At 44.5% G+C, this 22,794-nt stretch overlaps 1 protein-coding gene across 1 annotated transcript; it reads left to right on the top strand.

Moving 5' to 3' along the window:
• Window positions 1-438: 438 nt before the first annotated feature.
• Window positions 439-22,495, top strand: ITIH6 (inter-alpha-trypsin inhibitor heavy chain family member 6). Its single transcript, XM_016137315.2, is given in 16 exon segments — window positions 439-738; window positions 741-755; window positions 1,861-2,006; window positions 6,640-6,750; window positions 7,581-7,633; window positions 7,636-7,722; window positions 7,725-7,826; window positions 9,952-10,121; window positions 12,919-13,035; window positions 17,484-17,565; window positions 17,568-17,651; window positions 18,377-19,458; window positions 19,460-19,580; window positions 19,583-20,133; window positions 20,136-20,434; window positions 22,291-22,495. Coding segments are annotated over 16 exon segments (3,234 nt in total). The 5' UTR covers window positions 439-651; the 3' UTR covers window positions 22,418-22,495.
• Window positions 22,496-22,794: the final 299 nt, after the last annotated feature.

Below are 22,794 nucleotides of genomic sequence, written 5' to 3'. Positions count from 1 at the left end.
AGATTCAAATCCAGATAGTCTGAATTCAGTAGTTATATTGTGAATCACTCTTATATTCTCAGTCCTGCCCTAGCCTGTCTTGGCCTCTGACTATTCTGGAGATTGTAAGTTTCATGCCTGTGGGACCCCTAATTTTTATGAGAGTGTAAGCAAATCCCTCCCGTCTCAAGGTTAAAGTCAGTGTCAGAAAGGAACAGCATTGGGGCCTTGCCCCACCAACCCCTCTCTTATATCTGCTACCTTTTTAAGGTGATCAATGCTAAGTGACCTTTCTCTGACCTCAGTTACTGGGCTCCTGTGGATGTTTATAGGAAAGAAAAACCTCACCCTAAGCCAACATAGCAAACAGACAGACCCAGCACTTTAGTATGTTTAGTTTCCATTCATCTTACAGCCGGATGAGGGGGCAAAGGGAGGCATGGAACTGGCCCCTCTCCAGGCAAGATGCCAGCCCCAGCTCTTGGACAATCCTTGCTTGTGTGAGACTCAATGCTACATTCAGAGCTTTCCCTATCCTTCAGGATAGTCCCTCCCTCTCAAGTGTTTCTCAAGAGAATTAAGGGATACCTGGAGGTTTAAAAGAACAAGATTTTGGAGATCGAGCTCACACCTTCTGGACATGAACAAGAGACCCAGGACATAGGGAGCATCATGTCTGGGTGGAGGTGCCTCATCTCTGTCAGCTTTTTACTGACCATTCTCCTTGAACTGACATACCAGGGACCTCCTGCCCCCACCCCTCATCAAGCACAAAGGTCAGTTCTGGGATGAGGGAACAAAGCTCTGGGATTGATTTGTGAGAAAAGTAGCTCCTTGGGGGGAATAGGGGAAGGTTATTCAGTTTGTTTCCTCAGTCCCAGGACTGATAAGCTATAGCCAGAGAAAAAGAGTTACTATTTGCTGAGCACATATCAGGTGCTGCACCAGGAATTTTAGAGTTATGATTTCATTTAGTTCTTATGACATCCCTCTGAGGTATATTCAATTATTCTCATCATATAGAGGAGGAAACAGAGGCTCAGAGATAAAACACAGGAAGTAGCAGAATCCGAATTTGAACCTAGGTCCAGCTGATTCCAAATGCCTTCATTTCCCATTGTCCCACCTGAAGAATGAATTGGATGTATGTTGTGTGGGGGTAAATGGAGGGATCATGGCTTCAGAAAAGGTGAGAAAGAAGATTGATGTCTTGCTGTGTGAACTCAGTCTCTGGGCCCAGTAAACACATCCATAAAATGTGGACAATAATAGTACTAACTCCCAGAGCCGATTTGAGGATTAAGTAAGATCATGGAAGCCAAATGTTTATTGTGCTTTCAGTGTGTGATTGCATTTATGAACTGCAATTCTTTACACCTGAGATTCTAAAGAGACTACATATAAAATCTCACAGTGCCTTGCACAGAGAAAATGACTCAATGAATGACAGCTGCTCTGTTATATTCTAAAGCATTGATGCTCAAGTAAAGTCCATAAATCAGCAGCATTACCATCACCTGGAACTTGTTAGAAAGTCAGAATCTCAGGCCCCACTCCAGACTTGCTGAATCAGAATCTGCATATTAACAAGCTCTCCAGGAGATTCATGTACACATGTACACATTAAAGTTGAAGAAGCACTTGTCCAGAGGTCCCTTGATTTGTGATCTTCTGTAAGTCTTTGGTTCTGAGACTTTGTAAAGCTCACTGAAACATTAGACTGGTCTGCAAAATGGACAACAGAGACACTGTTTTCTCTCTAGACCTCAATTTCTCCACCTATATCCAGAAGCCTATGCAGGAGTCCTGGGTTCCCAAGTACTAGCTCATCTATGCCAAGGATAGAGTCTACCTAACCCAACTCCCTGCCCTCTCTCCCAGCTGTTGATGACGAGTTATTCCATGCGTTCAACTGTGGTTTCCTGCTATGCCCACACCTTGGTCACTTCTGTCCTGTTCGATCCACATGCTGAGGCCCTTTTTGATTTGGATCTGCTTCACCTCGCCTTTATCTCCAATTTGACTATGTAAGTCTGCTTTCAAACTTACTACTTCATTCATTTGTGTGTATATTCGTTCATTCTTTTGTTCATTTTATCAGAGCATAGTGGTGAGGAGCATGCACTCTGAGATCAGACTTCTTGAGTCTGAATCCTAGCTCTGCTTGCTATGGGACTCAGGACGAGTTACTTCTCAGAGTCTCATTTTACACATCTGTAAAATGGGGATAAAATTCAAACCCACCTGCAAAAGTTAAATTAGTTAATATATTTGAAAATATATGCTAAAATTAGTGGTGGATGCATTGTAAGCTTTGATAATATTAGCTGGATCATTATTTTAACAAACATTTATTGATGCTGACTGTGTGATTTACACTGCACTGGGTACTACAGAAAGAGGAAGATGAATTGCACACAGTCTCTACTCCCAAAGAGTTTAATGGGGGATATGAAAAAGGAAGCAGATAATTTTAATAAAGTATGCTGGGGAACAAAGAGAAGTGTGAATGTAGGATAGTGGGAATGGTGAGACCTAGCAGGAGACAGTAATTAATTCCCCATCCCCATCCCCATCCCCAGGCAATGGAGAAAGCTTCACAAGGATAATGCCTAAACGGAGGCTTGAAGTATGAGATGTTCACCAGGCAAGAAGGGTAAGGACAGGGCTGAGGAACATGGGCAAAAGGAATACAGAAGTAAATGTTCTCTCATTATGGGAACTGCAAGTACTTCAGCGTCGTTGGAGTGTAGGGCACAAGCAAGGGTAGAGAGGGATCAGAAATGATACTGGAGAGGTAAGGAAAGATGAGGTGGTGGAGGACTGCCAATGCCAGGCTAGGTACCTAGTTCTTATTTCATGGTCTCCAAACTATCTTGTATTTGCATACCCATCAGGAAAAATTGATCATGTACTCCACAAATATGTATATTTGTTAATTTATAAATTATACGAATATACAACTGTGCAAATGTATTAGGCACATTATAAAGCACATGTAAAAATATGAATAAAAGGTGAGGAAAAAAACACTATAAGCAGAGTGTTATTCTTTTCCCACTCATGATTTGTCCCTAGCACCCCCTGGAGCATGAACACCCCACTTTAGAAATAACTGGACCATAAGGAGACTTGCAAGTTTTTAAGCAAGAAGTGATGATAATGAAGTGAGAGTGGGCTGGAGGGGGTAGAGCAGGGAAGCAGGGAGCTCATTAAGGAACCTAGGGCAGAGAGCACAAGAGGGATGCTGAGAGTGGGAGCAGTGCATTGTCAGTGGGATTTGAAAGACCATAAAGGGGAAGAAACAACCTGATGTATATGATAAGTAAGTAAACTGATTTCAGCTTTTCTCACCTAGTAGGTGACGGTTCTTTCCTTGAGATGGTGAATATGGAAGGAGGAGCAGATAAGGGGAGGCTTAGTGGGACCTCATTTGCCCATATAGCACCTTAGTGTGAATTAGAAAAAGACGCCTGGCTTTGGGGAGAGGGACTCTGGACTCAGGGGAGAGTTGAGGCTGATGCAGGTAAAGTTTCAGCCCTTGCTCAGAATCTTTCATTGGAGGGGGACCTTGTACTGTAAATAGCCTGTAAGCCTCAGCAGCCTGGGCTTGGTCATCTAAAACCTCCTGGCCTTAATGGGCAGATAGCACTCCCCTGGAGAGAGGAAAGTTTGGAAGAAGTGAAAGATACGCCCCTGGGCAGGAAGTTTAGGGGAGAGGTGTGAGATAGTCAAGGAGGGATTCCTGGAAGCAGGATTTCCATATGGGTAAGATCTAAAGGGACTGGGATCACTGCATGGGGGAGGGGGGCAGGGGGACCAAAGGCAAACAAGCAGGCATAGGTTTGGAATACCAGGGCTAACTAGGGAGGTTGTTGATCAAATGATGCAAGGGCCAAGCAGTCAGGCAGAATTTAGATTTTTGTTTCAATGGAAAAAAAACACCAAAATAAATTCTTATTTTAAATTAAGCAAAAACAGTCTTGAGGAAATGTTCCTGGGCAGACTCTGTGGAAAGTATGCTGGCTGGAGGTAGCACACACACACAGAGGCCCCAGTGTGTTGCTGCCAGACCAGCTCCACCCTATACCCCCACACTCCCCAAGGAGACCTTGGGGCAGCGCCAGTTTGGCCCACCCTGACACTAGCCCAACCACTAGTTTCAGCCACCTAGAAACACTTCCCACCTGAGTGGTCTCTTCTGCAGTCTGCATATGCTCCTTAAGTTTTCCTGAAAGCTGCTGCTTTGGTCCAGTAACAATCTGCCCCCCCCCCCACCACCCCAATATCTACTCCTCAGTTTCTCCATTTATAAAATAGAAACCGTTTTTACTGCCTGCCTCTTATAGAGCTGCACTAATGTTCTCTAGGACACCAAACTATCTATCATCCTTAAAGGAAAACTCTGACCCATCCCTTCACTTTTCAAGATTTTTCCATGGCTTCCATTCTCCACAGAAGTCTTCACTGACATATAAATTCATTGAGTCTGGTGTTCAAAGCCCCTTATTCATAGGCCTACCCAACCACTCCAAACATCTCTCCATACCTTCTTTCCCTGCCCCTCTGCTACAGCCAAACCTGACTAACTACTTACTGTTCCCTGAAAGACATTTGTGTTTTCCTACTGTCTATCCAGAATGTTCATTCCACAAATAATTGTTGAGTGCCTGCTGTGTGCCAAGCCATATTCCAAGCACCAGGGATATAGCAGCAAATAAGATAGACAAAATCCCTTCCCTCAAGAAGCTCACAGTCCAATGGAGAAGACAAACAAGGAAAAAATAAACAAGGAAATATATGTCAGTTTGTGGATGAGAAGTGCTACGAAGAAATAAAAAGTAGAGCAGGATAGACAGAGAGTAAGTGGGAAGGTATTATTTTAGAATGTTCAAGGATGTCTCTCTTGAAGAAATGACATTTAAACAAAGATCTGAAAAAAGAGAGGGTATAAGATTTTCAAAGATCTGGAAGAAGAGAATTTCAGGTAAAGGGAACAGTAATTGCAAAGGCTCTGAGACAGAGTGTGGTAAACAAATTTAAGTAACAGCAAGGACGCCAATGTGGCTGTAGCAGAATGAATGGGGAAAGAATAGGAGGAGATGGGGTTAAAGAGGTAACAGTGTACCCAGGATGTGTAGGACCATGGGAGCCTTGGCAGGACTTTGGCTTTTAGTATGAGTTGAAATGGGAACCACAGAGAATTTTGAGCAAAGAAGGGACACTAACTTAGGATTTAAGAGGATATCGCTGACTGCTGTAAAAATAACTTAATAAGGAAAGAAAGCTTTGGAGAGAGAAGCCAGTTTGTAAGCTATACTATTTATCCAAGCAAAAGATGATGTTAGTTTGTACCAGGGTAATAAGAGAGTGGGGAGAAGTAGTCAGATTGTGAATATATCTAAAGATAGAGGCAAAATTTCCTGATGGATTAGATGTATAGTGTGTGAGAGGAAGAGGGGAGTCAAGCATGACTAAGATTTCAGCTGAATAACTATTTCCTGAGATAAGGAAGACCAGGGGAGAAGCAGATTGGGGAGGTGGAGGAGATGCCAGGAACTCAATTTGGGATATGTTAAGCTTTAAGTGCCTATTGGACATTCTAGTGGAGATATCAAGTAAGCAATTGGATATACAGGTCTGGAGTTAATGGGACAGGTCTACACTTGAGATACACAGATTTAGGAGTAATCTATATATGAATGATATTTAAGGCCATGGGGCTAGATGACTCACCTAGAGAGTAACTGTAGAATGAACAAAGGAGGGGAAGGGAGGGGGAGGAGAGAAGGGAAGATCAAGAACTTAGGAAGAGAAGGAGCCAACAAACAAGACTGAGATAGCATGGCCAGTGAGGATCATTTCTCCAAATCCTCCCTGTCTTTCAGGTCTAGCACCAAATCTAATTCCTCTAGGACGTTTTCTTGAAGACTTGGGCAAAAGTGCTTTCTCTCTTCTTTGAACTGCTTTACACTTTATTACTGTCATTAGAACAAAGGGAAAAACAGGAATAAGCAAGTCTGAGTTAGCATCCCATCAATATCTGAGCCCCTCAAGGGCAAGGCATCCTCCCTAGTCAGGCCCAGATGCTTTTGTAGCAATTTGCATTCTGCTTTCACAGTTTATACCACCTGTACCACCTACTCTATTATGTACTTAATATATTTTCATTAAAGATACACATTTTAAGATTACCTAAGTTAATCTTATCCTGAGAAATAATATCTGTGAGCTCATGGGTTCAATGTGCCACTTATATGTTTAATACACATAACAGTAATATATAATAGTTATAATTAAAATGTCCTTTTGTGTCCCACCTAAAAATATTTATATGCCAAAGCATGAAATTCATTCAAGACTTTGGGAAACATAAAGTCCTAATACCAGGTTTACCATATGCCAACTGTGTGATCTCTGTTTCCCCATATGAAAAACAGATTTAATGATGACTGCTTCACTTGGTTTAATCTCCCTTGCCGCTCTTATCTGTTCTTCCTCTCACTCTGGCTTTGTGTTACTATTTTTCTATTTTTCTCTCCCTATTCTCCATCCTTCTCCTTTATCTTCTTTATCTGTCTCTTTCCTTCTTTATCTCTGACCATTTCTTTTTTGCCCTTCTTTGTCTCTGTCTGTCCTTCCTCTTTCCTGCTCCATCAGGACCATCAATAATACAGTCTACATTGCAGAAGCCAAAGAGAAGTACCAGGCAAAGAAAATCTATGAGGAAGTTGATCAGCAGGGAAAGACAGCTGTTCATGTAGGTATTAGGTAAGGCTCTATCCAATTAGAAGCTTGATGAGTTCATTTTAGCTGTGCGATCAGCAGCTTATACATGTTCTCACTGGGCCTCAGTCTACCTCTGTAAAGTGGATACGATGATCTCTACTTCATAAGATTACAAGAAGATGATGTGAGTTAATGAATATCAAAGCCTGTAAGAAATCAGGTGTTCAATAAATGGGAGTTTACTTCCCCGTTTCTACTTTCCTTCTGCTAGTAGGATGTGACTTGTTTAAGAATTGATACCTTCTGGTAAGGTTATGTTCAAATGAATTTTTTCTGAATTGAATCCTGTTTCCTAACTGAGTTCCATTCTGCTGGCAGAAATGTATTATCTTCCTTAAATGTTTCCATCCAGCTTCTAAAAGACTTTCATCAAGCACATAAATGTTACATATGGCTACAGCATACTGAGACAAGATCAGTCTAAAGCATGAGGGAGGCGTGGGTACAAGGGGTTCTTTGAAGGAGAAAAGGCATCCTGCTTAAACAGAAAAATCTTTTTGTAAAACAACTCATTAGTCCCTTATTATTTTATTGTAGATTCAGATTTTCACTGACAGTTTTCTCATGGGTAAACTACCTGTGACAGAATTTCTCATGCAGAATATTTAGGAGGTTGAGTGAGGAAGAGAGATAGATTAATGAGTGGACAAGTGGGTGACTAACTGTGGGTAATGGACTTAGTTGAACCAGAAGCCTGGTCATGTCTGCTGGGGCTGGGGGTGGGGGTGGGAGACAGAAATAGATCATCTAACAATTCCCCTCCTCTTCATGAGAATCCATCTCCTTCCCACCCTGCTCTATGTCATGCCCAGAGACACGGAATCTCAGAACTTCTGAATCTCTACCAACCTAGTAGCAGGCACAAGGGGACTTTTACCTTGACCTATGAGGAGCTGCTACAGCGGCACTAGGGCCTATACCAGCTGATGGTGAGCCTGAAGCCTAGCCAATTGGTGAAAGGCTGAGTGTAAAGATCACAGTGTCAGAAAGGACAGGTATTGGATATGTTCAAGTACCACCTCTGAGGACCAGCCACCTGTGCACAAACACCCATACAAGTGTGTGGGCAGAACTACAGGTCAAGCATCAGACTGGCCATCCCGAAATGGGAAATGGCTTCTTTACCCTGAGATTCCTTCTAGCACTTCTGCTCTGTGCTCACTGCCAAGATCTCTCTCCATTCAAAAAAAAGAGAAGAGACCATATTTGGAGTTAAAGATTTTTGGGTTACAAATGGTTTGATCCTTGTAAGATGTGTGAAAGGGCAAATCCAGTAACAACCCAGAGTACTGACTTCCCTCATTGGAAAATAAACAATGAGCAAGGCTTTGCTATTGCTGACAATGCTGAAGGTTGTAGAAGTCACAGTGGCCAAAACTTGCTTTCCTCTGGAATCACAACTGAGAATGGAAAGGCAGTGGGAGGACAGTACAAAGAACAGGCTGTCCTTGAGGATACCGTCTCAGGGTCGGCGAGAAGTTCCAGCTGCCAGGCTTGCTTTAAATTTTATCCAGAGGTGTTTGAAGGCAAGACTGGCTACATCAGAATCGCCATGTTAGAAATATAGATTCCTGAACCCCTCCCATCTGGAGTCCACTTCAGTAGGTTGGAGAGGGGCCCAAGAATCTGTTTCTGATCAGTTTGCAGGTGAACTTGATGTCCGGCCAGATCAGAGAACCACTGAGCTGAACCACCCACCTCCTCTGAGAGATGAGTGGACAAGCACAGAGAAATCACCCATGACATGTGGCCACCCTCACCAATCTGTTTAGCTTGGAGATCTGGGCTAATCTGATCATGCAAAGCCAGAGAGACAGTTTAGTGCATGCAAAGGAGAGAGACAGACACACAGACCTGGAAATCCCAGCTTTGACCTTCCCCTAAGGTGGGACCCCAGACAAATCACTCAAACGCTCTGCTTCACGTTTCCCAGCTGTACAGTGAGGAGATGCTATCTATTATGGCTCAGGACCATTACGAGGATTTGAGAAACTTCCTCCGTGAATATCAGCTGCAGAATAATGAAGACTGGTGATAACTAATCATTGCATCATTGAGCACTTACTTACTAAGACACAGGCACAGTGCCAAATGCTTTACGTGAACGGTCTCATTTAATCCCCACACACGCTAGCTATGAAATAGGAGCTATTACCATCCCCGTGCTATGGATGGGGAGACCGAGGCTTAGAGGGTGTGGGTGTAATAATTTTCCAGGGCCCTATAGGCAGCATCTGAGTCCTTGGAGCCTGCACTCAAGCCCTCAGCTAAAAACGGCAGCTCCCCTCCTCCCCGCCCCCACCCCCCACTCCTTAAAGGTTAAAACAGAGGGTAGAGCCAATCCTGTGGGGATAAAATAGAACAAAGGCCTCTGAAAGGAAGGAAGCCAAGGGAATGTATGTAAGCAGGCGCCTCAAACAGTATGGGGGCTCGGATTGCCCCTAAGCTTCCTGACAGCTGTAGCAGGAAGGGGGAGGGCAGAATTCCCAAGTTTCCATTTTCTGGAAAAAAGGAGGCACAGAGACATGTCTAAATGGACATTTGTCTTAGACTGAAATTCCAGAGGAGTTGATCTTGTGGCCAGCTCTGCAAACATCCGGGAGCAGAAATTCATCTGTGACTTCATGAGGCACTAAAAGGCCTATTCACACACGTGATTCTGAGAGTCAGGAGGCGGAGGGGGGCAGAAAAGACATGACATTCTATCCCAGAGGAGAACCTTGATAGACTGCAATTTCCCACAGCGGTAAGGGGCACAGGAGGAAACCTAGGCCCCTTCTGTGTGTCTGTCTCTCTCCACAACACACGGCACACAGCCACTCTGGGAGGAGATTCGGGCTCCTGGTCTACCTGCGGACATGGCACTCCTTCGGAAACTGGGCCTTGAGATGGATGGCAAGTGAGCCAGGGCAAAGTCGTGCGTGGGGGTCAGACCGCCAGAGCCAGGGAACTGGAGAGGGCTGGGCCTGTGAGGCTGGGCTTACAGAAGAGGCAGAGCAGGAGGAGCTGCTGGTAGGATTTGGAGAGGAAGGAGTGTGGCATTTGGGCAGGCGGGAGGCGTTGTAGGCAGGAGGAGCAGCAGGTGGTACAGATATTGCTCCTTTAGATGACCCTTTGCCTGGCTTTCCCCCTAGCGAGCCCGCCCTCCGTGCCATTCCGTCCCAACCCTCCCCCACCATACAGGTGACGGTGACTCACCCCCATCTACCAGAATTGAGAGGGGAGAGACCTGTGTCCAAATCACCCCCTGCCCGATGCTGCAAGACCAGTCTGCCTTCTCCAGCTCAGGCATCATGGCCGACTTTGTGGTCCAGTATGATGTAGTCACGGAGGACATCATTGGCGATGTGCAGGTGAGGGAACTAGGGGAACGGAAAGAGCATGGGCTCTGGAGACACGCAGGTCTCGACAACAATCTGGCCTCCACAAGTTGCTCATTTGGATCTCCCTGGCAATCAGTGAGGACTAGTGAACATGAACAAGACGTGTAGTGACACAACGACTTCACACCTTGGGAGGCACATGTGATCCCCCAAAGGGTTGGAGACCTGGAACTGTACCAATTGAATCAGGCTCCAAATGAATCTGCCCCTAGTTGAATCAAGTCATAATCACTCTTAATCGGTCCCTTCCGAAAGTGAACTATTGGCCAGCAATTGGTCTCTCACACTCGGGTGCTCTCGCACTTTCTGCAACTCCGATACTCCGATGCTCTCTTGGACTTCCTCGCTTTCCCTAAGGTTTAAAAATTATTTTTGCCTCGCTTGAGCCATCTGCCTAAACAGGGAGCCCTCAAATTCTGAGCTCCCGCACTCATGAGGAGCTACCAGAGAGGGAGAGCACTGATCCAAGACCCTTGGCTTTATGAATTTATTTAGGGGGCAGGATACATCAGAGGCATCTTCAGACATGTAAGGGCACAGGTCCAACAGTGAGTGGGTATGCGGTTGTGGCAGGGGAAGAATGGAGAGCATTGGACAGGAGGAAGAGATGTGGGGTCATCCGTGGAGATTCAGCGGTTGAAACCAAGAGAGCTAGCCAGATGCCCCAGAAAGGATGCAAGAGCCAGAAGAGCAGGTCCAGGACAGCAGTTGCTAAAGCAGAGGTTCCCATTCAAGGAGCTATTGATCTCCTCAGCCCTCAGGGTGTCCGGCCCCACCAACAGCCAACAGCCTGCTCAGAGCTCTAAGTTCCCACCACTTCCCTCCATTGTGCTACACAAACATAATCATTTTCTTGCATGCCATGTCTGAAAAGTATTGGGGAAGCACTGCTTAAGGAGAGGAGGGGGTGAGGTCGAGACGCGGCCCAAGAATGAGACTATATCAGATGGGTCAGAGCTGGTAGGGAAGTAAGGAGAGTTCACCACCTCACAATCCCAGGGGAAAAGATTCTTGAAGAAAGCAGCAATAATCATCAATTGTGAAATTCACTGGGGAGACGCAGTCCTATGAGAATTGAAATCCACCCGCTGAGTTGGGAAACCAACTAGTCGTTGTTGCCTCTCGTGAGAGAAGGGTCAGTGTGCAGCGGAGGTGGGTGCCAGTCTGTGATGAGCAGAAGAGTGACGCGGAGATGAGAAGACCCTTGCAGGTGCTGATTTCATCACCGTGGCAGGCTACGGGGAGGAGAAAAGCTGGCTTGAAGTCTGGGTGGGGTTGGGAACAATGGGGGTGGTCTTCATGAATGGAAAAGACACAAAAATTTTATATTCTAAAGAGGACCCTCTAGGGTGTGTGGGGTGAGTTGGAAAGCAGGGGCCTGACTGGTCGAAGAGGTTCTGGAGGCTAGGAGTATGTGGGGTCCAGGGCAGGACCATTTTGCTTTTGAGTAGAGAGAAGCGGTATACGGGGATGTGGACCCTGTGCAAGGGTGGGGCAGGCAGTCCAACGGGCATGGTCTGTTGTCCTCAATTTTGTTCATGAGGAAGGAAGGGAGACGTTCCTTGAGAGTGGAAGGGCATGACAACTGAAGTGAGAATGAGAGGTCAGTGACCTGGGTCATGCCTCTGGCCTATAGGATGTGAGGCGCGGGGCCACCGGTGAGCCTGGGACTGTGGACGGTTAGGCATGTGATTTTCCCAGAAGCTCTCACCTACCCTCCTCTGTAAGAAAGGAACAGAGGAGGGCAGCTGGCCTCTGCTTTTAGCTTGTGGAGTTGCAGGTTGGTTGACCCAGGCCTTTGAGAACTGCTGTAGAGTGCCGCGAGAAAGTGAAGACAGAGCCTGCACATGCACTTGTGAGTTAATTCAAAGGCTGGGGTGGAGGGGAAGAGAAGATGTCTTCCCATGTCCTCTGAGATGCCCTGAAAGAGGAAGAGATAGCCTGTCCAGCCTTGTGATCAGAGAGCGCCTGAATGGCAGAGAAGAGATTAAGCTGGTTATCCCAGGGCAGAGCCTGCTTCGGGCTACTGGGCAGCACAGACCCTCGGCAAGCCCACACTTCCTTGGTCTGAGCTGACACTAGTCCTGGGGGCCCTCTCAGCTCCCCCCTCTCCTTCCTTCAGCTGTCCCAGCCCCCAGGCTCTGCAGAGGCAGAGATGGAGTGGGGGAAGGGGTCAGCAGCCAATCACATCTCCCACAGCCTTAGGCATCTGCACCTGGTCTAACCAATCCCCTCTGAACAACAGCTCACTCAGCCCCTGCTCACTCCTCCCCTCCTTGCTCTGCCCAGCAACAGCAGAAGGGAGGTTTAAGGAGGAGTGGGAGGAGGCCCTGCAAACTCCCAGCCCCTGGCAGCAGTGGAGCTGGGCCCCAGGCTTACTCTATAGAGGGAGGTTAAAACAATACTTACAGTTCCTGGAGCCCAGGCACAATGTCCCTAGGGGCCCTCAAGGCTGTGCAAGCCCAGCTCTCATGGACGGGAACTCATATATTACAGAGATCCTGCTCCTTGGAGCCTTGGGCCACAGGCCAGTCTAGATCACTCCACGGCTCTGGGGGCAGCTCCTGGACTGACAGTGTGAAGGCAGAGACACAGTTCTGGGGGAGGAGATGGACATTGAACAAACAATCGCACAAATGCCTATTTAACTAGAAACAGTGATAAGGCCTTGGAAGGAAAAGAGCAGTTTGTTATGTGGGAGAATAAGAAGGGGCCTGATTTAGACCAGCTTTTACAGTCCTTGTTGGTTTCATTTCTTTTTGTCCAGATTTACGAAGGCTATTTTGTTCATTTCTTTGGCCCCAGAGGCCTCCCACCTGTTGAGAAAAACGTGGTGTTTGTTATTGATGTGGGCAGCTCCATGTTTGGTGCCAAGATGAAGCAGGTAACAAGGGCCTTGGGGACCTTTCATAGTTCTTCTAAGTCTCAGCAAGCAGACGATGCCGGAACATTGGTTCCCTGGGGCCAGAGGCCCTATATTCCAACACCCTTGGATCTTACAGGTCTGGGCCTACCTTAGGGTCCTGGTATGTTACATATCTGGAGCCATGTAGACCTGGAGCCACAGAATTTGAGGAATATTAAAGCATTGGACCTTGGGACTTGAAACCGCTGAGATTCTCAACCACAAAACTCCTGGGCTCATAAGGTCTCAGAATCAAGTAAGTGCCTTTGAGCTAGAGTACTCTGTATCGTTAAATGTGAGTCAACGAGAAGTACTTATGTATTTTAGATTCTGAACATTTTCTATGCCATGGGTTTTCCCTTTTATTATTATTTTTACTTCAAAGCCAGAACAACACAGTGTACTAGCATTATCGTGCTTTGAAGCCATAGATTCCTGGTTCCATCTAGACTTACATCTTATAAGCCTTGTATTAGAGCACCCTTGAAACAGAATATTGTAGCCATAGTCTAAAGAGATTTTGACTTTAGAGCCTGAATCTTTAGTGTTCTGGAAACAGTATTTCAAACCTTAGTACTCTTAGGCTCTAGAATTATAAGGCTCAAGTGTCCTGGGGCAGTATAGCCTTTGTACCTTGAAGTTCTGAACCACAAAACCCATGGGGCATAAGTCTAACTCATCTGTGTTTTACCAAACTGTAACCAAATTGGAAGAAAGAAGTATTGAAAACTGTCTCCTTCTAGCCTTCAGTGTTGAGGAAGGGATGTACCTAACTCCAAACCAGTTTAGCCTTCCCATCCCATCTAAGGCAGGGAAAATATAAGGAGCACTTGTGAAGGTCATATTCCAGAGGCATAAAAATCTGTGCTCTAATGCTTGAATAATGAAATGTTTCTCCTCCTCCACACATTACCACCACATCAGCTGAGCTCCTCTGTAATAATAGGAGGTTTCGGTGAAAGAATTGGAATCCTACACTTTAGTTATGAGAGAGTCTTTAGGGAATCTCAAGGCAACAGAGGAGAAACGAACCTGAACCCTATAAGAAATTTTAACTCCTGACACCCGCAATTGCAGGAACCAGCAAGCACAATTTCACTCTTAGCCAGATAAACATAAAACTTCACACTAATGGTTTATTTACCTCAGTTCCCTTTACTTAATACATCATGTCTGGCTTTCAACAAAAAACTTACAAGGCATGATAAGAGAAAAAACAGAGTCTAAAGAGGTAAATCAAACATCAGACATCAAATACTGGAATTATCAGAGTAGGAATTTTAAATAACTAATATTCTAAAGACTCTAATGGGAAAAGTGTACAACATGCAAGAACAGATGGGAAATGTAAATAGAGATGGATACCCTAAGAAAATTTAAAAGAAATGCTAAATATAAAACACTGTAACAGGAATGAAGAATGCCTTTGATGGGCTCATTAGGAGACTGAACATGGAATCAATGAGCTTGAAGATATGTCAATAGAAGAACCTTCCCACCCTGAAAAGCAAAGAGAAAAAAAAGAATGGAAAAAAAACCCCAGAATGTCCAACAACTGTGTACTATTACAAATGCGTAACATATGTGTAACAGGACTACCAGAAGGATAAGAAAGAGAGAAAATAACAGAAGAAATATTTGAAGGAATAATAGATAGAAATTTTCTAAAACAAATACCAGCCACCAAACCATAGGTCCAGGAAGCTCAGGGAACACTAAGCAGGATAAATAACAAATAATCCACAGATAGTCATATCCTATTCAAACTGCAGAAGATCAAAGACAAAACAAAAATCCTGGGGGGAAATCCCAGAGAAAATAACACCTTACTGATAGAGAAACAAGGATAAGAATTATATCAGATTTCTCTTAAGAAGCCAATCAAGGAAAAAGAGAGTAGAGTGAAATATGTAAAAGAAAGACAACTGGCCTAGAATTCTGTATACAGCAGCAGAATTGTTTTTCCAAAGTGAAAGAGAAATAAAGACCTCTTTAGTCAAACAAAAACTGATGTAATTGTCACTAGTAGACCTGCCTCACAGAGGTAAATATTAAAAGAAGTTCTTCGGAGAGAAGAATTGTATAGGTACTTGGATCTACATAAAGAAAGGGTGTTAGAGAAGGGATAAATGAAGATAAAATATTTTATTTTTTAATTATTTTACCTTACAGATAACAGTTTGTTCAAAATAATAATAGCAACAATGTATTCTGTGAACATAACTTATTCATAAGTGAAATTAATGACAGAAATATTATAATGGGCAGGAGGAAGGAATTGGAAATACTTTGTTACAAGGTACAGATGCTCCTCAACTTACAATGGGGTTACTTACCTGATAAACCCATCATAAGTTGAAAATATTCTAAGTCAAAAATTTATTTAACATACTTAACCTATCAAACATCAGAGGTTAGCCTACCTTAATCATGCTCAGAACACTTATATTAGCTTAAAGTTGGGCAATTATCTTGAGTTTTATCTCAAGAATAATTGCCTAATAATAGAGCATCAAAATATGTGAGGTAAAAACTGATAGAACTTCAAGGAGAAATAGATAAATCCACTATTACAGTTAGAGACTTCGATTCCTCTCTATCATAAATGGACAGATCCAGCAGGCAGAAAATCATTAAGGACATAGTTGAACTGAACAGCACCATCAATCAATAAAATTGACATCTATACAATAATTCATCCAACAACAGCATAATACACATTTGTCTCAAGCTCACATGGAACATTTGCCAAAATAGATGGTATTGTTGTGAGCCATAAAACATCTTAACAAATTTAAAAGAATATAATTCATACAAAGTATGTCCTCAAACCAAATGAAATTAAACTAGAAATAAATAACAGAAAGATAGTGGGGAAAATCTCCAAATAATAAATTAAACAACACACTTCTAAAAACATAATCTGTCCCTGGTTAACAGTAGGTTTTCGGGAAAGACCATCGTCTATGTCTTAGCCCTCTCAATGGAAACAAGAATATGGTGCTCAGCTCCCTATCCCAGAATGTGTGACCTATATTCCCTGAGTTCATTCTAGGCAACAAGGACTCTGATCCAGTTAGAAGCATTCAAATCATCTTCTATCAGTTTAAGATGAAGGAAAAGGTGGGCCACAAGTGGCCTTCCTGTCGTTTCTGGAATCCATACCTATATAAAGGGTTGAAGGTATAATATCATGCTTAAAGTCACCGGATTTAACACCTCCGAAATGTCAATTTGAGTCCCTGGTCCATCGATGAGTAGCTGTGTGACCTTTGAGTAAGTCACTCCACCTCCTCTGAGCCTCAATGTCATCACTTGTAAAATGGGGGTAATACTAGTATCTTCTTCATTGTGTTTCTGTGAGAATTAAATGAGCTGATGTATCTAAAGATGTATCTAAAGATAAGTGTCCTATAAATGATACCTAATACTAGAACCTACATGCCCTATTTCCTGAACCTCTTATGTGCCTAGCCCTGTGCTAAGTACTGTCATGGAGAAGGAAGCCAAGAGAAAGACACATTCTAAGCCCTGTTCTCAGAGAGCTCAATATCTGGATAAAGGATGAAAATATTTCACATAAGACAGTCAGTGAAAAGTCTGGGATAGGGAATGTCTGGGTGAGACAGGCATTGGTCAGAATAGGCAATCAAGGAAGGGCTTCCCAGAGAAGGAGCAACTGAAGGAGTAGTGAACATATGAATAAGTAGGAGGGAGGTAGCAAGGTCTACTATCTAAAGGATACAACAAGAACACAGTTGTGGAGATAAAATGGAATCTGGGTTATCTGAGGGCTGGTGAAAAGAGCCACCTGGAAGAAACAAAGGGTGAGGTAGAACAGATTATATGAAACAGACTAAAGTATGCAAAGTCATTGAAAGATACCTATAAAGACCTGGAGTCATAAAGCTCTTAAACTTTACGGTCCTGGAATCATTGAATCCTGAGTCATGGGGTCCTGGAACCCTAGAACACATGAATCCTAGCACTCTGAAAGCGTAGAACTTGAACATTCCAAACCACCACTGTCCAATAGAACTTTCTCGATGATAGAAATATTTTAAAAATCTGAAGTTTTCAACACAGTAGCCACTGGCCACATATGGTCATTGAACACTTAAAATATGGCTACTGCAAGTGAAGAAATATAATTTTATTTTTTTCTTTGATTTTAACTAACTTACATTTACGTGTAAGTAGATCCATGTGACTAAAAGCTACCATTGGACTGTGCAGTCCTGGGCTTTGGACCTTAGAGCCTATAGAGCATTTTGACCTGAGAATCTTAGACTTACAGAGTGCTGGAGTCAGAGAGTCTTAAAATCATACAACATTTAGACCTTAGTAACTTGTATATAAAGAGCCTTTTGGTCTTGAATAAGACCTCAAGTCTTGGTCCATCTCCTTGACTTATCCATATCTCACAGACTAAAAAGGCCATGAATGTGATCCTTGGTGACCTGCAGGCCAATGACTACTTCAACATCATCTCCTTTTCTGACACAGTGTCTGAAGAGCTGGAGGCTCCATACAGGCCACCACCCAGAATGTTCAAAGTGCCAAGAACTGCCTGGGCCACATGGAAGCTGATGGTTGTAAGTGTTAGACCTACCTACCCATATGGGCAAGCTGAGGTGAAATGGGAAATTCTTGAAAGGCTCCCTTCATACCCCCATTTACCTTGCCTCTCACAATGCTTGGAATATCACTATTATATTTTACACAAATATATGCCTTGCATTCTTTTTCCTAGTGGAAAGAACATAGCTGATTCTCCATGTATTTTAGGGCACATTCCTCTTTGGACTGGAGTTTCCTACTCTTTAAAGCACATACTTAGAAGAATTTGCTAAGGCATTTTTTTTAAAAAAAAATCAATAATCTAGATATATGTTTCCAAGCATTTGAGAAAGTTGCTGTCCTGATTCTGGTTTTTGATCAATCCTCCCTCAGACAATTACTGATGTCTCACCACCACCAGCTCCTGTCTATTTAGCCCTTTCTTTTCCTGTAGCATAAAAGTGGGGGTACTATCCTTGGGGAGCTGCCAATCTTACTAGTGAATGAGAGATTCCCCCAAGGAAACAGAACACAGTCTGATATGGGGAGTGATAAAAGTCAAGGACATGTGGGCCCCACTGTCAGATCTCAGGGAGCTTGTGTGGGGGTGGGAGACTTGGAAAGGATAAGCTGCAGAAACAGTCTAAGCAAAGATAAGGAGATATGACTGAGCCTGGGAGGTTGGTGAGGTGCCCAGTGTGTCTGCAATGGGGGTAAAAGTAACTAGAAAAGATGGTCTCACAGTCTACTCCCCAATTAGGGACCGACATCAATGCAGCTCTGCTGGCAGCTGCTTCAGTGCTGAACCATAGCAACCAGAAGCCTGAGAGGGCCTCTAGTGTGGGGAGGATCCCTCTCATCATCTTCCTGACAGATGGGGAGCCCACAGCTGGCATGACAACTCCCAGTGTGATCCTCTCAAATGTCCATCAGGCACTGGGTAACAGTGTGTCCCTTTTCAGCTTGGCCTTTTGGGATGATGCTGACTTTCCACTGCTATGTCACCTGTCCTTGGAGAACTGGGGAGCAGTCCAACGCATATATGAGGACACGGATGCAGCCCTACAGCTGGAGGGCCTCTATGAGGAGATCTCCATGCCTATGCTGGCAGATATGCATCTGGACTACCTGGGTCACTTAGTTGGAGCCTCCCCTTGGGTCCTTTTCACTACCTATTCTGGTGGCTCAGAGCTGCTGGTGGCAGGCCTGGTGCAGCAAAGTGAGCAGGGATGAGGCATCCACCTGGCAGCCCATGGCCCCAAGGGTCAGCTTCTTGTGGCCCACCACAGTGAGGTGGCCACCAACAGCAGCCAGAAGGCCTTTGGTTGCCCATGTGAGCCAGCCCCTAGTATAGCCCACTTCATCTGCTGCCTCTAGGCCTATGCTACCATTGGAGAACAGCTGGAGGCACGCTTCCAATTCCGTGATATCACCACTCGCCATTTGTTGGCTGCCAAAATCCTCAACCTGTCCCTTGAATACAACTATGTCATGCCTCTGACTTCACTGGTCATAACACTGCCCAAGGAGGCCAGTGAAGAGTCCAGGAGACAGACTTCTACCACAATTGCACCAGGTACCATCATTACCTCATCCACCACCAGACATGGCCTAGGGACAGGCACAGCCCAGCCAGGTTTGGTGCCCAAGGTCTCTCTCAAATCAAAGCTTGTGAAACCAAATTTTTACTTATTTTCAACCTCTCCTGCCTCTACAAAGAAGAGGGCCAGTTCAAAGGAGTTGGAGCCACCAGGTCAGAGCCCTAGTACTCTATCCACCCCATCACACCCAAGGCCTAAAATTTCAGCACAACACAATTCTGGCACCTTGGCTCAGCCAATTAATTCTCAGGACAAAACCTGCTTCTCCTGTGCCCTCAAATTCAGGAGCCCTTTTGCTTCTGAAGCCCAACACTCCAACACATCAGAATCTTGAAATCCTATTAACCATGAATTCCAAGACACATTCCCACCTTTGAATCCTGGCACCCCAGCTCAGCCCAAAGCTGGCACTCCACTGCATTCCAAACCTGGTGCTTTATCACAACCTAAACTGGATGCCCCATCATATCTCCAGCCTGGGGTACTCACATCACAGTCACCCAAAAATCTGCCATGGCTCAGTCTTAGGGCCTCCATAATTCAGGTCCCCAAACATCCACCACACACCAGACCAAGGGTTCCCACTCCCAAGACTCCAAACAACTTGCCACACCCTAGAGCTAGGATCCTCTTGCCCAAGACCCTCAAAGTCCCCTCACCTCTTAAACCTAGAGTCCCACCTCACCAAACTTTCCCAAGCTTGTCACTTTCCAAATCTAGGACCTTAATCCCTAATAAACCCAACTCCCCATTATCCTCCAGACCTGCCAGATCCGGGCCCCCACCTCCTTAGAGCCTAAGCACATTCCCAAGCACAATCTCAAATTCCACAAGTCCCAGAAGTAACATGATCACCTCTGTCCTTGGAGAACCCCTCCCTGCTTCCTTTCATTCTACCTTGCCCTCTATGCTGCCCATGGAAAACTCTGGCATCAGCATGATCTGCTGCCAGGGTCCCAAAGCACAAGGCAAATTCTGGGGCCATCTGTGTCAGGAGTCCCAACAATGGGTCCACCCAACAGCTCCAGGCCTATACCAGAAAACAGCCTTCTGAATCTGCCAGTCTTGCTGCCTTCCAGCACCCTCCATGAAGCAGTCAGCCTGCTCCTTCTCCCTGAGGAACTAGAGCTGCTGCCTGAGTCAATGGTGGAGTCCAAGTTTGTGGAGTCCTTGAACCCACCGGCTTTCTACACCTTCCTCACTCCTGATGAAGATGGTGAGTGCCACAGGCAAGACATCAAGACATGAGGGGTAGGTATGAATGGAGAGCACCAGAAACTTCCAGTTTACAAGGCTCATGCAGATTTCCGTGATAATACAGCTGCTTGCTTGCTTTCTTCCTTTGAGACTTTGAACTAGCTACTTAACTTGTCTAGGCCTCAGTACTTAGGCAAAGAATTAGAGGCCCTGGGAAAAGAGGGTTGTTAAGACTGGGAAGGCTGAACAAAAGCAACCTGGCCAAGCTGTGACTTTGAAATTTGTTTTGTTGGACAAGAGAATTGTTCATGCTTCCCAAGCAGGGAAGGGATGTGTGATTATAAGTGGGAATACCACTGGGCAAGGCAGGTGATAGGTTCTTTTGTGCTCTGTGAATAGCACTATTTAATGAAAGGGGTAGAAAAAAATTAGGAAGATGATGATAATTGTCTTTAAATTTCCCAAAGACTACGAAATAATAGCAGTTAACATTTTTTAGCTTTTCCTATGTGCAGCAACTGCTCTACATGTTGAACTTGTAGTCCCTCACTTAATCCTTACAAGAAACGATTAATATACGTATTTTACACATGGGGAAACTGAAGTTTAGAGAAGTGAAGTAACTTGCTCTATATCACACAGCTAGTAAGAGAGTTGAACCTACATAATCTGGTCCCAGACTGAATGTGCTTTGCCTCTCCACTATTCTGCATGACTGAGAGGAGTGACATTTCTTGGGTGACCTTATGGGGCAGGATTAGAACTAGTCAGGGTAACAATAAGTCACAGAGATACAAATTTGGGCATGACATTCTCAACATGCCCCTCTCCCTCACCAGCCCCCTTCCTAATATTCCATCCATCTTCAATTCCTGACAATGTTACCTCTAATATATTTGCCAAATGTGCCCACTTCTCACCAACCCAACTGTCACTATCCTAGGTCAGACTACCATTTGTGCCACCTAGAAAACTATTCCAGCCTCCTCATTGGTCTCCCTGCTTCCTGTCTTGAGAGAAGCTCTTGGCCATTCTCTTCCAGCTGCTGAAGGGATCTTTTAAAAACATAGATTACATCATGTGCCTTCCATACTTAACCCCTAAGCGTTTCTCTTCACACTTAAAATGAAGTCTGAAGTCCTCTTAATGGTCTACAAGGCCCTTCCTGATCTGCCCTCTACCCCAAATCTCTTGACCTCACCTCTCTCACTCTCCGAACTCTAGCCCCATTGTCCTCACCTCTGTTCTTCCAAAGGACTGGGGCCCCACTCCCACCTTCACTCAAGGATCTCTTTTAAGCTGTTTTCTTTGCTTAGTAATCTCTCTGCCCTGCTTTACCCTGTTCCATTTTTACCACCCCCACTTGTTTCATAGCCACTTGCACTTCAGTTCATGACTTAGATCTTAGCTCAGCAGTCCTTCCCACCCACCCTTAGCACCCAGACTACATTCAATGTCTGCAACTCCCTCAGTCACTCTATTATTTTTTCTTAACGCATTTAAGAAATCATAATTATACAAGTAATTATGATTGCATTCATGTCTGATTCACTGACTAAAATATGAACTTCATCAGGTCAGAAATCATGACTGCCTTTTTTACCACCATATCTCTGATGCCTAAACAGTGCCTGAATGAATGAATGAACAAATTAATAAATGCATAAATGCTGTGAGGGAGAATTTTGAACATAATTAAGCTTGAAAGACTAGGATGCTATGGAGAGCATAAGGTCCCAGTCTTGGCAATATGCAGGTCAAATGGGAAGCCCATGAGGACTCTCCTGGTCAAAAGGAAGGTGTGCCTTTGTAAGCCTAGGGCATCATTGCCCTGGGAGTGTGAAAGATATCTCTTATTTCTTTTTTGCTTGGCAAAAAATCCACATTGGGAAGGCAATTCTGAAGAGATCCTGGGAGGAGCCGGAGGCAGCATGGGCTCTCAGGAAAGTTCTGTGGGTCCAGCAAAAGGTGAACAAGGAGCTCTCCTAGCAAAAATTCCCTAAGCTTTCGTTTCCATTCTCATAGGCATCATGTAAGCTCAGAGGAGAGGCAATATATTAGTTTTCTATTGCCGAATAAGAAATTACCACAAATCTTAGTAGCTTAAAGTAACATTCATTAATTATCTCATAGTTTTATAGATCAGAAGTCTACACATGGGTTAGTGGGATTCTTTGCTTACAGTCTCACAAGACTGAAATCAAGGTGTCTATCAGACTGAGTTCTCAACCTTGTCCATGTTCATTCAGGTCATTGGCAAAATTCAGTTCTATGCATTTGTAAGACGGAGAACTCTGTCTGCTCGCTGGCTATTGGCTGGCTGGCAGCCACTCTTAACTTCTAGAGGCCACCTGGGCCACTTTCAGGGTGCTGGAGGAAC

Source organism: Rousettus aegyptiacus, unplaced genomic scaffold (genome assembly GCF_014176215.1).
Source record: "Rousettus aegyptiacus isolate mRouAeg1 unplaced genomic scaffold, mRouAeg1.p scaffold_m13_p_9, whole genome shotgun sequence".
Classification (NCBI taxonomy): Eukaryota; Metazoa; Chordata; class Mammalia; order Chiroptera; family Pteropodidae; genus Rousettus; species Rousettus aegyptiacus.
The sequence above is the reverse complement of the archived record's forward strand: the minus strand, read 5'-3'. Positions and strand labels throughout refer to the sequence as shown.